The following is a 14,687-nucleotide window of genomic DNA, read 5'->3' on the forward strand; positions in this document are numbered from 1 at the left end:
GGAAGTAAAACCATCGTTCAAACACACGTCGGACTGAAGCTCCTCTGGGATGGGCTGTCTCTGCTGTCATTTACTGTCCCACATTCTGTCTAAACCTCTGGACATAGTTTCAACCCAAAATAAAGACGCTACATATGAGCTTAAGAGTTTATTACAATCCAATGAAATACTATTTGGCTCTTCCAAGACAAAAAAACAAAAATCACATCAGACAAATGAACATTATGAACCAAACATGACGACGACACTGAGTTCCAGTTCGTTGACGTCGGTATTGGTGTTAATGTGTGTGAAGGAACTAAAAACATGGCAACTGTGGATTCATGGTGTGTCCTCGTCCAATGAAAACCTACAAAATAAAAACAATACCCTTATTTAAATCAGCACGTTACAGCGGGTTTAATACTGAAAAACAAATTTAAAAAAAGAAAATCTGATTCTGTCTTCGGTGTCAGAGGATGAACTAAACTACACTTCTGTCCCAGGTTTGTATAAATTAGACAATAAATTAAAGCCAGTAAAACCCTCCGACAGCTTCATACACAGACGAACATGGACTAGTTTGTATTAAAAGGACAGATATGGAAGTAAATCTGTGTCATCACATTCTGAATTATAAAAGACATTGAATTTGGAGCACTGAACTTTTTTTCACACTGAAATTAAGGATCTGAATTGTTTGTCTCGGAATTCAACTATGTTCATTCATTTAGAATGAAAAAAAATTCAGATGCAAACATTCAGATCCTTAATTTCTGTGCAAAAAAAAGTCATTGCTACAAATTGAATGTCTTTTATAATTCAAAATCTGATGTCACAGATTTACTTCCATAAGAGTTTGTTGTCGTTGTGGACGTGGCGTCAGGGCTGACGCGGCGGTCACAGCAGCGGCAGGCTGCCCGGCGGCGCCAGGATGATGCCGAACACGTAGAACAGGCCCATGAGCAGGTTGAGCTTGGCCGTCTTCTGGGGGATCTTGGCGTAGCGGCGTCCGCGGAACTGCTTCTCCAGGGGGAAGGCCATGGGCAGTGTGAGCAGCGGCAGCGCCATGCTGATGGTGTAGCGCGTGGCCAGGATGCAGAAGAGCACGTAGGGCACGAACAGCAGCAGGTTGTACAGGACGTAGGACAGCGTGGGTCCCACCAGGATGGCCAGGGTCACGATGCCCGCCTGCTTGTCCGAGTCCATGTCCCTGGTGTTGTTGCTGTGCAGGATGGCCTCGGTGTTGAGCGCCAGCGGCACGGCGTAGACCAGCGGCAGCACCGACAGGTAACCCACCTGCACGGCGTGGGCGAACATGACCGCCAACGGGCCAAAGGTGATGAGGATGACCACGTCTCCAAGGGCAACGTACTTCAGACCGATACCTGAGGAGGACAGGAGAGGACAGGGTTAGGAACAGTCCACTGGGGGGGGGGGGGGCAAAAGGACATGAGGACAGTGTCAACAACAGGGAAACAGTCCAAACTGTGAACACGGGTACTCCGCTGTAAAAAGTGTATTTCAGGGGTACTCCGCTGTAAAAAGTGTATTTCAGGGGTACTCCGCTGTAAAAAGTCTATTTCAGGGGTACTCCGCTGTAAAAAGTGTATTTCAGGGGTACTCCAGTGTAAAAAGTCTATTTCAGGGGTACTCCGCTGTAAAAAGTCTATTTCACGGGTACTCCGCTGTAAAAAGTCTATTTCAGGGGTACTCCAGTGTAAAAACTTTATTTCAGGGGTACTCCGCTGTAAGAAGTCTATTTCAGGGGTACTCCAGTGTAAAAAGTTTATTTCAGGGGTACTCTAGTGTAAAAAGTCTATTTCAGGGGTACTCCAGTGTAAAAAGTTGGAGAACCACAGTTCTAATGTATGTAAATCCATGTGTTTTGATGGTTCTTTTATATGAAGTCTTTTCTTTCATGTGTTGGTTCTTATTTTGTCAGTTTGTCCAGTCCTGTCCCAGGTCATGGGTGTGTGGACAGGCTGCAGAAAGCAGCATGTATTTTGGCTAAAATGTCCTTAGGGGTCACATGAGTGTCCATTTGTGTCCAGAACAGTTGTCCTACAGTCCTAGAAGTGTGTGTAAATAATGCTAATCCATCTGTGCACAGACTACTGATATTCTCTGACAGTGGAAGCTCTATTTTCATAAATATTGGATTTGGAATAGCACGTGGATGTGAAAACTTTGGCTGGTGGACGGACGTGACATTACCCATGATGCTCTGGTCAGTCCCAGTACTTTATTAGGAATAAACTTCTAGACTTCCTATTGTTAATTGTGCTCTTCTTCATAAATGTTGGTATTGTGGATCTGAAACAATCCCAGCTGACACAAAAACACTAAATGTGTCAGTGGACGGATGTGACATGGTTGTTGTGGATCCCATCATACTGATGCTCTGCAGCCATGTCAGCGTTTACACTAATGATCCCTGTGCAAAAACTAGGAGCACTATTATTTATTGGATAGTTTAGCATCAGACTAAAGAGGAAGAACAATCTAGAATTGTTCTTTGTGTCTAAAAATGCTTCTTATTGTAAAAGTGTTGATGTAAACAGTGCTGTGTGCCATTCTTCATGTATGTATTGGTGGAACAGAAGCAGGATGGATCAGCACCATACTCCAGATTGAACCTGTACAAATAAAACATGTGATACACTATATTTCCAAAAGTCTTGTCTCCTCCATCCCAGTCATCAGACTCAGCTGTTCCAGTCCCTTCCATGTCCACAGGTGTATTAAATCCAGCCCTAGGCATGCAGACTGCTTTTACAAACATTTGGGACAGAATGGGTCTCTCTCAGGAGCTCAGTGAATTCCAGTGTGGAACTGTGATAGGATGCCACCTGTGACACAAATCCAGTGGTGAACTTTCCTGGCTCCTAAATATTCCACAATCAGCTGTCAGCTGGATTAGAAGAAAGTGGAAGTGTTTGGGAACGACGGCGACTCAGCCACGCAGTGGTAGGCCACGGAAACTGACGGAGCGGGGTCAGCGGATGCTGAGGCGCAGAGTGTGAAGAGGTGGACGACTGTCTGCAGAGTCAATGGTACAGACCTCCAAACTTCATGTGTCCTTCAGATTAGCTCCAGAACAGTGCGCACAGAGCTTCATGGAATGGGTTTCCGTGGCCGAGCGGCCGCATCAGAGCCATACATCAGCAAGTGCAATGCACAGCGGTGGATGCAGTGGTGTAAAGCACGCCGCCACTGGACTGTAGAGCAGGGGAGGAGCCTTCTCTGGACTGACTAATCGCACTTCTCCATCTGATGATCTGACGGACAGGTCTGGGTTTGGCGGTCTCCAGGAGAACGATACTTGTGGGAGCGCATTGTGCCGAGTGTAAAGTTTGGTGGAGGGGGGGTTATGGTGTGGGGTTGTTTTTCAGGAGCTGGGCTGGGCCCCTTAGTTCCAGTGAAAGGAACTGGGAATGCTTCAGCAGAACAAGACATTTGGGACAATTCCACGCTCCCAACTTTGTGGGAACAGTTTGGAGCCGGCCCCTTCCTCTTCCAACATGACTGTGCACCAGTGCACAAAGCAAGGTCCATTTGGACATGGAGGACAGAGTCTGGTGTGGATGAACTGGACTGGCCTGCACACAGTCCTGACCTCAACCCCATAGAACACCTTTGGATGAATTAGAGCGCAGACTGAGAGCCAGGCCTTCTGTCCAACATCAGTGTGGGACCTCACAAATGCACTTCTGGAAGAATGGTCCAAAATTCCCATGAACACACTCCTAAACCTTGTGGACAGCCTTCCCAGAAGAGTTGAAGCTGTTAGAGCTGCAAAGGGTGGAGCCACGTCAGACTGAACCCATAGACTAGGAATGGGATGGACCTGACATTCATATGGGAGTCAAAGCAGGAGAGGGAATACTGTTGGATATAGAGTGTATGTAGGAGAGAATCTGGGAAGAAAAACTGGGGAATCTAAAAGAAGAGAAGATTTGTTTTTCAGCTCAATTCAATTCAAACAGAACTTGTCCATTTGTGACATGAAAATACAGCATTAATTGTGCTGAAATTGTTCACTTTTGAGCTGAAAACATAGTTCATATGAGCATCAACATGTTGAACAGAACTGAAATCCTGTCCATTTGAACAACTGTCATTTACCAACACAAAGTTCCTTTGGATTCACTGAGACTGATTTAATATGAACACAGACACAAAGAAGACCTCGAAGCACATTTTAGACGATAAATGTGCTATTAACTTTAAAAATAATATTTGTTAAAGGTGCAGGAGACTTTCATGACCAGTGTTTCCTCAGGTCTGTCCATCCTCAGGTCTGTCCATCCTCAGGTCTGTCCATCCTCAGTCCTCTCCTCAGTCTCATTGGTCCGTTGGTCTGTCTGTCATTCCTCAGCTCAGTCTCTTCCTCATGCTGAACAGTTTCTCAGTTCCATCCTCCACAAACAGACCATGTGTTTACATTCAGAGTCAGGAGGAACTGGGACATGTGAGGAATTTGGTCAAGATGTGCATTGTGGGAAACGGAGGTTTGTGCTGCTGCCTGACAGCGGCAGCGCAAACACATGATATTGTCAGAGCTGTGTATTGTATCATAATACTAGGATCATGATACGATATATCACGATACTGTTAAAAAGGCAATTTTTATTTGGTTTTGTTTCTTTTTTTAAATGATTATTTCCTGGAAAAATTGAATTCCAGCAGAAATCTACACAAATACTAAACACATTTGTATTTGATCCCAACAGGATCTAATGTTCTATCAGCAAATGTTCAAACTGTGTTCAAACTGAAATTCGGTTTTACAGACATTCCAGTTTCAGATCCTGTTCAAATGTTCAGATTCTACTAGTTCACAACTAACATCAGAACAGGATTTGAGTTCAATCCCAACTAAGCATTGGCCCGGGTGGTGAAGACAGCACAGGGGATCGTGGGAAGGCCTCTCCCACACCTGGAGTCAGTGTACGACAGCCGGTTACAAAGGAGGGCTGGTCGTACAGCTGCAAACCCCACCCACCCAGGTCACAAACTGTTTGTACCTCTTCCCTCAGGAAAGAGGTACAGGAGCATCAGAACCCACACAAACAGACTGAGGGTACGTTTACACGGCAACACTCCGCAAAGATTTCTCCTTTGCGTTATAAAATCATTCCGCGTTAAGACGAAGCCGCTATGATAACGATCTGCGTTCACATGAGTCCGCGAGGACGGCTGAATACGCTGTAGTGGCCATGCCAGACCAGTAGGTGGAGATGTAGAGCTGTAGTGAAACAGTGGCGGTAAAACACGCGCCTGCGCACAAACAATTTCTGGTTTAGACAGCCTTTAAATGAGGAGAAGAAGAAGAAGAGGCGGACAACACTATTTACAAACAACAATGGCGAGTGGTCGTACAAAGACGCAGGACTTCTGTGTCTGGACAGACGAGCTGAGCACAGTTAGCAGCACGTATGTTGTTCTGAAACCGGCCATTGTTGTTGTGGTTGTTCCTTCTTTTTCTGCAGCTTTATTGTGTCATAGAGGCTGGAAAACCAGCTTGGAGGCGCATTACCGCCACCAACTGGCCTGGAGTGGGTTAACTGGCGGTTCTTGGCTGCGCGCGCATGCGGTGACGTCATATTTTACCCCGGAACGCTCCGATTCGCGTTAACACAGAGCTGAAATGCGGAGCGTATCGATAACGTTCCACCCTGGACCCTGGTATCAAAAGTTTCCGGATTCAGGCACTCTAGGCACCGTTTCCATGGTAACAGAAGGCTAATCCGCTATGAAATCTTACTGGAGTCGACTGAATCCGACGCCGTGTAAACGGCCCCTGAGACACAGCTTCTTCCCCAGAGCTGTGAAATCCATCACCCCACTTCCTCACACACCCAGCCCCCCCCCACACAGACTGAGTATCAACTCTGCAGACACACACACACACTCTCTCACTGCACTGCAAACCTGGACTACTTAAATGCCATGGTCACTTTAAAATTTCAAAGTTTGCACTACGAACACTGTGTCACTTTATTTTATTCTATTTCTCTACTTTATATATATATATATATATATGTATATATATATATATATATATCTTAGATGTGCCTTTTATATTACATGTGTGTAAATATGTGTGCCTTAATGCCAAGAGCTGCTGGACAAAATTTCGTTGTGCCTCGCATAATGACAATAAAGATTCTATTCTATTCAAAGGAATGAACATGATTTAATTAAAGAGTGTGAAGTAAGAATAAATAAAAGAAAAACTAAAAAAAAACTAAAATGAACCTCCACAATATCTGCATTTGAATAAATACCTAAAAATATCCATACAGTACTTTTGAATATCGATACAGTATTGTGAAATGAAATATTACGATATATTGCAGAACTGATATCTTCCTGCCCTAGATATTATATGGATGAAACAAACACGACACAGAAACGGCTGAAATGCAGAAACAGCTGGAGGAATATGAACAGAGGGAAGGAGCTCCTGCTGGTTCTGCCTCGTGTCTGTTCCAGCTGCCGCTGTCAGGCAGCAGCACAAACCTCCGTTTCCCACAATGCACGTCTTGACCAAATTCCTCACATGTCCCAGTTCCTCCTGACTCTGAATGTAAACACATGGTCTGTTTGTGGAGGATGGAACTGAGAAACTGTTCAGCATGAGGAAGAGACTGAGCTGAGGAATGACAGACAGACCAACGGACCAATGAGACTGAGGAGAGGACTGAGGATGGACAGACCTGAGGATGGACAGACCTGAGGATGGACAGACCTGAGGATGGACAGACCTGAGGATGGACAGACCTGAGGATGGACAGACCTGAGGATGGACAGACCTGAGGACACACTGGGGATGAAAGTCTACCACAGCTTTAAAGAACCATTAATGTAAAACATTGTATAATGTGATTTCCAGTTGTCGTCCACATATTTCCTGGTGTCAGAAATCCAGTCCACTCCCTTTGACTGACCAGGGTCCAGTTTAAATATACACCAAAGCAAACACAAGGAAATGTACACAGGACACACACAGATAGACTATCAGACCAGAAGGACACATGACACAGGTGTGTGTGTGTGTGTGTGTGTGTCTGTGTATGTAAGTGTGTGTGTGTGTGTGTGTGTGTATATGTCTGTGTATGTAAGTGTGTGTGTGTGTGTGTGTGTGTATGTGTCTGTGTATGTAAGTGTGTGTGTGTGTGTGTGTGTGTGTGTATGTCTGTGTATGTAAGTGTGTGTGTGTGTGTGTGTGTGTGTGTGTGTGTATGTCTGTGTATGTAAGTGTGTGTGTGTGTGTGTGTGTGTGTGTGTGTGTATGTCTGTGTATGTAAGTGTGTGTGTGTGTGTGTGTTACTTATCCCAGTGGACTCCATCCTTCCCTCAGACTCCAGGTTCATTATTCCACTCACCTCCTGTGTATAAAAAAGAACTGGACAGCCCCCCAAAGTAGATGAGTGCCAGGTGTTCCAGTCGCAGCGTGGACAGGAAGTAGAGCAGCGTGGCGCATAAACAGCCCAGAGAGTACAGCAGCGCCCCAAACAGAACCACGTCCTGCGGCGCCAGGATCTCGTCCACCAGAGTCCTGTCGTCGCTCTTCTTGTGGTCGATCCCTTTGGAAAAGTCGTAGTATGTGTTGACCAGGTTCCCGGCCCCGTGGACCACCAGGACGGCCACGGCACACACCACCAGGACCAGCAGGTCCACCGAACCCTCCAGTTTGTAGGCCAAGGCGCTGCCCAGGGCCACCGGCGTCAGAGAAGCGCTGAAGCTCCACGGCCGCAGCGCCAGCACGTACGCGGCGCACTTCTGACGCACATCCCAGGCCACCCGGGCCATGGTTGAGCGGCGCTGCTGGTCTAGGGGGGGGTGGGGGTGGTTCTGGTTCTGCGCCGCTGCAGCGTTCATAGCGGGCTGCCACTGCTGCCCATTGTGACCGTTGGATCCAGACAACACGAAGGTCTCGGCTCGGCTCGCCTTCTGTTCTTTGGCCATTCCCTCGTCAACGCTCCACGCTAATATTCACCGACGACTGGGATCCTGCAGTGACGAAAACAAAGACGACAGAGGTGATGAATTAAAGCCACTGGAAACAGAAAAGAGTTTAACCTGTTCAGACCCACTGGTACCTCTGGGGAACTTCACACATGAATTTCTCTCTACATCTAACCTTCCTTAATGATTTATTTTTCAGTATTAGGGATGTAACCATTACCAGTATAACGATAAACGGCGGTAAAATCACAGATGGTTAGTATTACTGTTTAAATTCTAATTCTCATGATAACTGTGTTTGATTACTGCACTTTTAGGGGAAAAAAACGCCTATGTACAGATCTGCTTTAATGTCAAATAAATGAGTATAGTTTGAATTTATTACAGCTTTAATTTTCTATACCTAATATTTGGAACCAATATTCACTTTTAAAGTCTGTGAAAAGGTTCGTTAAGCATCTGTGTGTTATTTATGCAATAAAGTACAGACATTTTTCAAATCGATTTTATATTTTTTTCTGTCCTTTTGTGTTTTTATAGTAGGTTGAAGTGAAAAAATAACAGACAGATGGTATAGATGAAGTTGTGCTGAAAAAACAGATCCAAACATGGGTATAGTAAACATTTGTTTCTATAGTATATAAAGGCCAAATCAAAAGGACTGAAAAACAGACAGAATAGACTCAGACCACTAAGGGTTAATATTGGAATGGTTCTGACACAGAAGGGACAGTGGGACTGCTATTATATTTGGGTTTTTATTTGTTTGGTTTTTTTAAATACAACTTGGTTAAATTATTGCAGTGTGTGTATCAGTACTTCTTGAACATTTTGAGCACAATTTCAATAATATCATGATAATAATGATAACTGTGATAATTTTGGTCACAATAACCGTGATATGAAATGTTCATATGGTCCCGTCTTTCTTATGTATAAATCCTGTATTTTCTTATATTTAATTCTCGGATCCTGTAGATGTTCATTACAGCTCAGATTACAGTAGATGGTTCTTCTATCAGAAACAGGTCAAACTGAATAAACTGTCTTTTTCATGAGCTGAACATAAACCCAGTGTGTCCATTAACTGGCTCTGATCCAACTCCATGGGTTCGACGGGGAAATCACTGTTTGTTGAGGTTCATTTGTCGACACTTTGTTGCCTATTTTATTATTTTTCTTCAATTTTGTTCAGTTTTTGGTTTATTTTGTTCATGTTACTTATTATTTTATTGATTTCTTATTCATTTTTGTTCATTTTATTGACCACTTTGGCTGTTTTTTGTTCATTTTGTCGCTTATTTTATTCATTTTTACTTTATTTTACAAAATTTTTGCTTTTATATATCAATTCAATTCAATTCAATTCAATTTTATTTGTTTCACGCAATATCACAACAAGGTTATCTCAAAGGGCTTTACAGGGTCAGTTGGATGTAAACAACAGTCAAATAAACAGCAAGAAAATGAGTAGTGTCCACGGTATCCCCCGTCCTTAGACCCTCCTTCTCGGCAAGGAAAAACTCAAAACCCAGTGGGAAAAGGGAGAAACCTCGGGGAGAACCACAGTGAAGGAGAGATCCACTCCCATGGACGGACAGGCTGTAGATGCACCAGGACTGATGGACGTCCATTTGCAGATATATATATATATATATATATATATATATATATATATATATATATATATATATATATATATATATGTTATTATTTTATGCATTTTGTTACTATTTTATCTATATAAACCCAGTGTGTCCATCCACTGTCATTGATCCAACCCCATGGGTTTGACTGGCGAATCAATGTTGGAGAAGATGACATTTTGGTGCCTTTTTTATTTTTTTATTTTTTCTTAAATTTTGTTCAGTTTGTGGTTTATTATGTTAATGTTACTAATTATTTTGTTGATTTCTTATTGCCTCTTTTTGTTCATTTTGTTACTTCTTTGGGTTTTTTTTTTTTTTTTTACTTTATTTTGGTAAAGTTTTCGTTTATTTTTTCCACAGTATTTATTATTTTGTAGGTTTTTTTCATTGTTGTTCATTTTATCCACTGTCATTGATCCAACTCCATGGGTTTTACTGGTTCTGTAGACCACTGGAACCATGTGACCTGTAGACCACTGGAACCATGTGACCTGTAGACCACTGGAACCATGTGACCTGTAGACCAGTGTATTCTGGAATGTTGTGTTTAATTTGTGGTTTTCTCTTTGCCTTTCTTTCACCTTTTGTATTTTTTGTTCCTACTTCTGTTCAAAATAAAGTTCACTATCATATTGTGAAGTTAAATATTTTCTCTGAGTTGTTTTTGAAGTTCTACATGTTCAACCACAATAACCACCACATTTTTACTTGGTTTAATACAAACTCAGATTGAGCTCATTTTCTTTCTTTGGATTTTAAGTAATTTCACTGACTTTCATAGCATTTAATCTCAATAAAAAGGAACAAAGAAAAACAGAACTACAGGTGTACTTTTGTCTTCATGCATGTTACTGTGTTTTCACAAATAGTTTAGTACTGAAACTGAAAGCAGATCAGTCAGTTAGTGGAATAATCATCTACATCACAGGTGTCAAACATGCGGCCCGGGGGCTAAATCCAACCCGTAGGATGAATCAGTGAAATGCAAAAATTACACTGAAGATATTAACAACCAATGGAGTAACAGTCATTTTAATTCAGGTTCCACATACAGAACAATTAGATCTGAAATGGGTCAGATCAGTAAAATAGTATCATAATAACTTATAAATAATGACAACTGCAGATTTTATCTTTGTTTTAGTGAAAAAAAGGAAAATTACATGAAAATGTCTATATTACCAAACTATCCTTTTTACAAAAAATGTGAATAACCTGAACAAATATGAACCTGAAATGTCTTAAGACAAATAAATGCAATTTTACCAATATTATACCTGTTACTAAATGTTTTGTGTATTTGTAATTGTAATGTAAGTTGCAACACACATGTGGAAATGATAAATGATAAGGCAGAAGGCAGAATATTAGAGCAGCAACCAATTAATCGATTAGGTGCCTGAAGCGAATGCAAAAAGTCCCAATTCGATTAATCGACTTGAATTGATTGAAGGAAAATATTCTATGTCAGTTTTCCTGAATTGAAGCTTCTTTGTGCGTCACAATAAGCGTCCGTGTGAAACACAACAGTGGAACCAATGTTTAACAGCAGAGAAATGAAGGAAACAAAGCTGAAGATTCAGGAGAACTGTGGTTGAATGATTTTTTTTGGATCACTTTGAGTCGATTAATCGGTTGCAGCTCTACAGAATATTGTTAAAATTGCACTTGTTTTTCTTAAGACATCTCAAGTTGTTCATGTTATTCAGATTTCTAAGAAAACATTGTGGACATAAACATGATCATAATATAATTTTACTTTTTTCACTGGTATTACTTTACTGGTCCGGTCCACTGGAGATCATATTGGGGTGAATGTGGAAGTGAACTAAAATGAGTTGGACACCTGTGATCTACACCAACGGATGTGAAAACATTTAATAAAGCATTTTTTCCTCCATCATTATGTTTTAATCAGGGTTTGTTTGTTTGTTAGCAAGATAACTCAAAAAATTATAGACAGATTTTCATGAAAATTTTCAGGAAATGTTGATACTGGAACAAGGAACAAATGATTAAATTGGTGGTGGGGGGGTATTTTTGTCCAACTACAGACTAATATGAACACAGATCTGTTTAATGCATATAAATACTTTGACACCAACCTAACCCCATATAGTTGCTTTTTAATAATAAAACATAAATTAGACTTCAGAGGATGTGATTCCTGTTTGCCTGTGACACACTGACCAGTCTACTACATTTAGCTAAATATAAAGACTGTAAGTCCTTTACTTTAGTTACTCTTTGGTGGTTTTGTTTGGATCAGTTCCTTTAGTTACTTTTTGTTTGGATCAGTTCCTTTACTTTAGTTACTTTTTGGTGGTTTTGTGTGGATCGGTTCCTTTACTTTAATTACTTTTTGTTTGGATCAGTTCCTTAACTTTAGTTGCTTTATATTTGAATCAGTTCCTTTATTTTAAGTTACTTTTTGATGTTAAAACACTCAATTGATCATAAAAATACCCCAAAAAGGCTTAGAATTATAAGGAAACTTAAGAAATGATGAAGGAGGTTCAGTTTGAAAAGACACTGGTATCTGGATCCAAACTTAGGAACACTAAAATACTTTAACTTTACCTACATTCAACAGCAGTGATAGTGATCCCCTAATCCTATCAATCTATGTCAATAATTGGTGTCAAATACAGTTCTTCATCTTTTCATGATCATCACATATGACCACATTTGGACGTTCAGAGACCCCGTAGTTACGGTGGAAACACTGTCATCTTCTCCAACATTGATTCTCCAGTCAAACCCATGGAGGTGGATCAATGCCAGTGGATGGACACACTGGGTTTATGTTCAGATAAGGACAGACTGGACTGAAAAAGACACATTTCCTTCAGTTTTCTCTGTTTTGAAAAAATAACCTTTGAATTGACTCTGAAATTTAATGAACATCTCCATGATGAATTCAATATTGGAAAATGCATCGTTTACACTGAACAAAAAACTCAAAATACAGAGGATAAAATTAAAACAAATGGTGTTAAATCCCTTAAAAATGTTAAATATTTAGGCAGATCCATGTAGGGGTCTGCCTGTGGGTTCATGTGACTCGGTGTTAAACTACTACACGTTTTTAGTTTTTAGGTAAAATGACACTAACATTTTAAATATTGCTTAAACAGTTCTTAAACAGAGCAACAGAGTAAAAACAGTGTCATTTGAATGGATCAGAACAGGACCCGGGTGCCGGACAAACACCAGACTAACTGCTCAGCTTATGGGATTAAAGCTAACACGTTAGCCGCTAAGCTAACGGGGACAGAGGGCTGAAAATGTCCGCCCCGGTAGCCGTTACCTGTTATGTGTGGACCGTCCGACACCCGCGGGGCTGTCCGCCGCTGAAAACCATACTTCTGCTCCCCACGGACCCACGGACCCGGTTCCGAACACAGCCACCGACACAGCCTACGTGTCAACTGGGACAGAAGTGGAGCGGTTGGACAGAGGGAAGCCCGCTGCACCTGACAGCCGCCATTTCCTCCGACAGCAGGGTAACAGCGGATACGGTCCGATTGACAACACGCGTCACACACATGGTTCCGGCTAGTGTTTGAGACTCAACACAGGTCGACCTGGGGCTAAAAAATGCTGAGATTAAAAACATGATTTGTAGAGTGTAGAAAAAACACTAAATAACAATGAATCACAATATGAGATTTAAGAGAATTTAAAGGAAAGAACCTGGAATGAACTGTGACCTAACTGTCCACTGAGTCCGACTGTCAAACAAGGGTTGAGCGAAAAGATAGATAGATAGATAGATAGATAGATAGATAGATAGATAGATAGATAGATAGATAGATAGATAGATAGATAGATAGATAGATAGAAAAAAAAATTAAAAAAAATTTAAAATCAAAAAAATAAATAAGGGTAGAGCGACACCCTCTGGACTGAAAAGGTATTTGAATGTTATGAGACGAGATTCAGGATTTTCTTTCACAGTGTTCTACCACGGACCCAACGGTGTCAGATTTACTCTGAGTGAAACAGAGTAAAACAGAAATCTTGTAAAATCTGTCCATACCAAGGTTCCACCTACTAAACACGATGCAGTGATGTAGAACAGAAGTATCAAAGTTTACAGAATTTGGTCATTATCATCCAAAGACCTTAAAATAATAATAATAATAATAATAATAATAATAATAATAATAATAATAATAATAATCCATTCACCTTCCATTTGTCTGTATAATAAACGTATTTCTAATTTATCACATAGGGTGTGTTTGTTTTTATATTCTACCTTTTATTCTTGTCTTCTATTCTTTACTGTGTGTGTGCGTGTGTGCGTGCACTACCTCCACGCACCCGCTCCAGGCTGGACTGCACCGGCGTGCGCGCGCGCGCACACACACACACACACACACACACACACACACACATACACACACACACTGTACTTCCACCACTAACACGGGAAGCAGACAGAGCTGCGCCATGGCCCACAGACAGAGCAGTGCGCAGGGGCAGTAGATGCAGGACCTGCTGGGGCTGTTCCTTCACTGTGTGTGTGTGTGTGTGTGTGTGTGTGTGTGTGTGTGTGTGTGTGTGTGTGTGTGTGTGTGTGTGTGTGTTTCTTCCTTCGTGGCTCCGTCTGTCTGCTCGCGGTGGTCGTGGATCGGCCATGCTGTGCGCTCGGACCGGGACCGGGACCGGGGCCCGGGGCTCCGCGGCTCTGGCTGCAGCCGTGCTCAGCCTTCTGTTGGCGGGGACGCACCAGGGCTCCGCGGCCGTGCCCTCCTGGAGGACCGAGGTATGTGTGACTCCGACACCAGCGCACATTTAGGCTGAGCACACGGAAAAAAACTACTCACACCAGGCTGTCCCACAGCCGAACCGTGCGTAACGGACGGACACGGAGCAGCCGTAGAGGTCTGAGATTATCCGGATGGTTCCAGCTGTTTCTGGGTTCGAACAGGGTCTGTAGTGGTCTGAGAGGAGCCAGAGGACGGATGGAGCTCTAAGAGTTTCACCACTTTATACAAAAGAGAACAGAAAAGTGTCCACCACAAAGAACATTCCATAAAACTGCTCCACAGTGCATCAGAAAAAACTGATGCA

General features: G+C 42.2%; 1 protein-coding gene across 3 annotated transcripts; it reads right to left on the reverse strand.

The window, feature by feature from the left end:
* Positions 1-132: 132 nt before the first annotated feature.
* ubiad1 (UbiA prenyltransferase domain containing 1) lies at positions 133-13,128 on the reverse strand. 3 transcript variants are annotated; one of them, XM_030139630.1, is made up of 4 exons: positions 12,919-13,128; positions 7,374-8,003; positions 847-1,367; positions 133-579 (listed from the first exon to the last, which is right to left on the reverse strand). In XM_030139630.1, the coding sequence occupies exons 2-3, from the start codon at positions 7,954-7,956 to the stop codon at positions 880-882; spliced, it is 1,071 nt and encodes a 356-aa protein (XP_029995490.1). In that variant the 5' UTR covers positions 7,957-8,003; positions 12,919-13,128; the 3' UTR covers positions 133-579; positions 847-879. The 3 variants fall into 3 exon arrangements, with proteins under 3 accessions (XP_029995490.1, XP_029995488.1, XP_029995489.1); XM_030139628.1 differs by having other exon boundaries at positions 7,374-8,001; positions 12,916-13,128; XM_030139629.1 differs by having other exon boundaries at positions 841-1,367; positions 7,374-8,001; positions 12,916-13,128.
* Between the last annotated feature and the right edge of the window lie 1,559 nt (positions 13,129-14,687).

The sequence above is a fragment of the Sphaeramia orbicularis genome, chromosome 7, assembly GCF_902148855.1.
Source record: "Sphaeramia orbicularis chromosome 7, fSphaOr1.1, whole genome shotgun sequence".
Lineage (NCBI taxonomy): Eukaryota > Metazoa > Chordata > Actinopteri > Kurtiformes > Apogonidae > Sphaeramia > Sphaeramia orbicularis.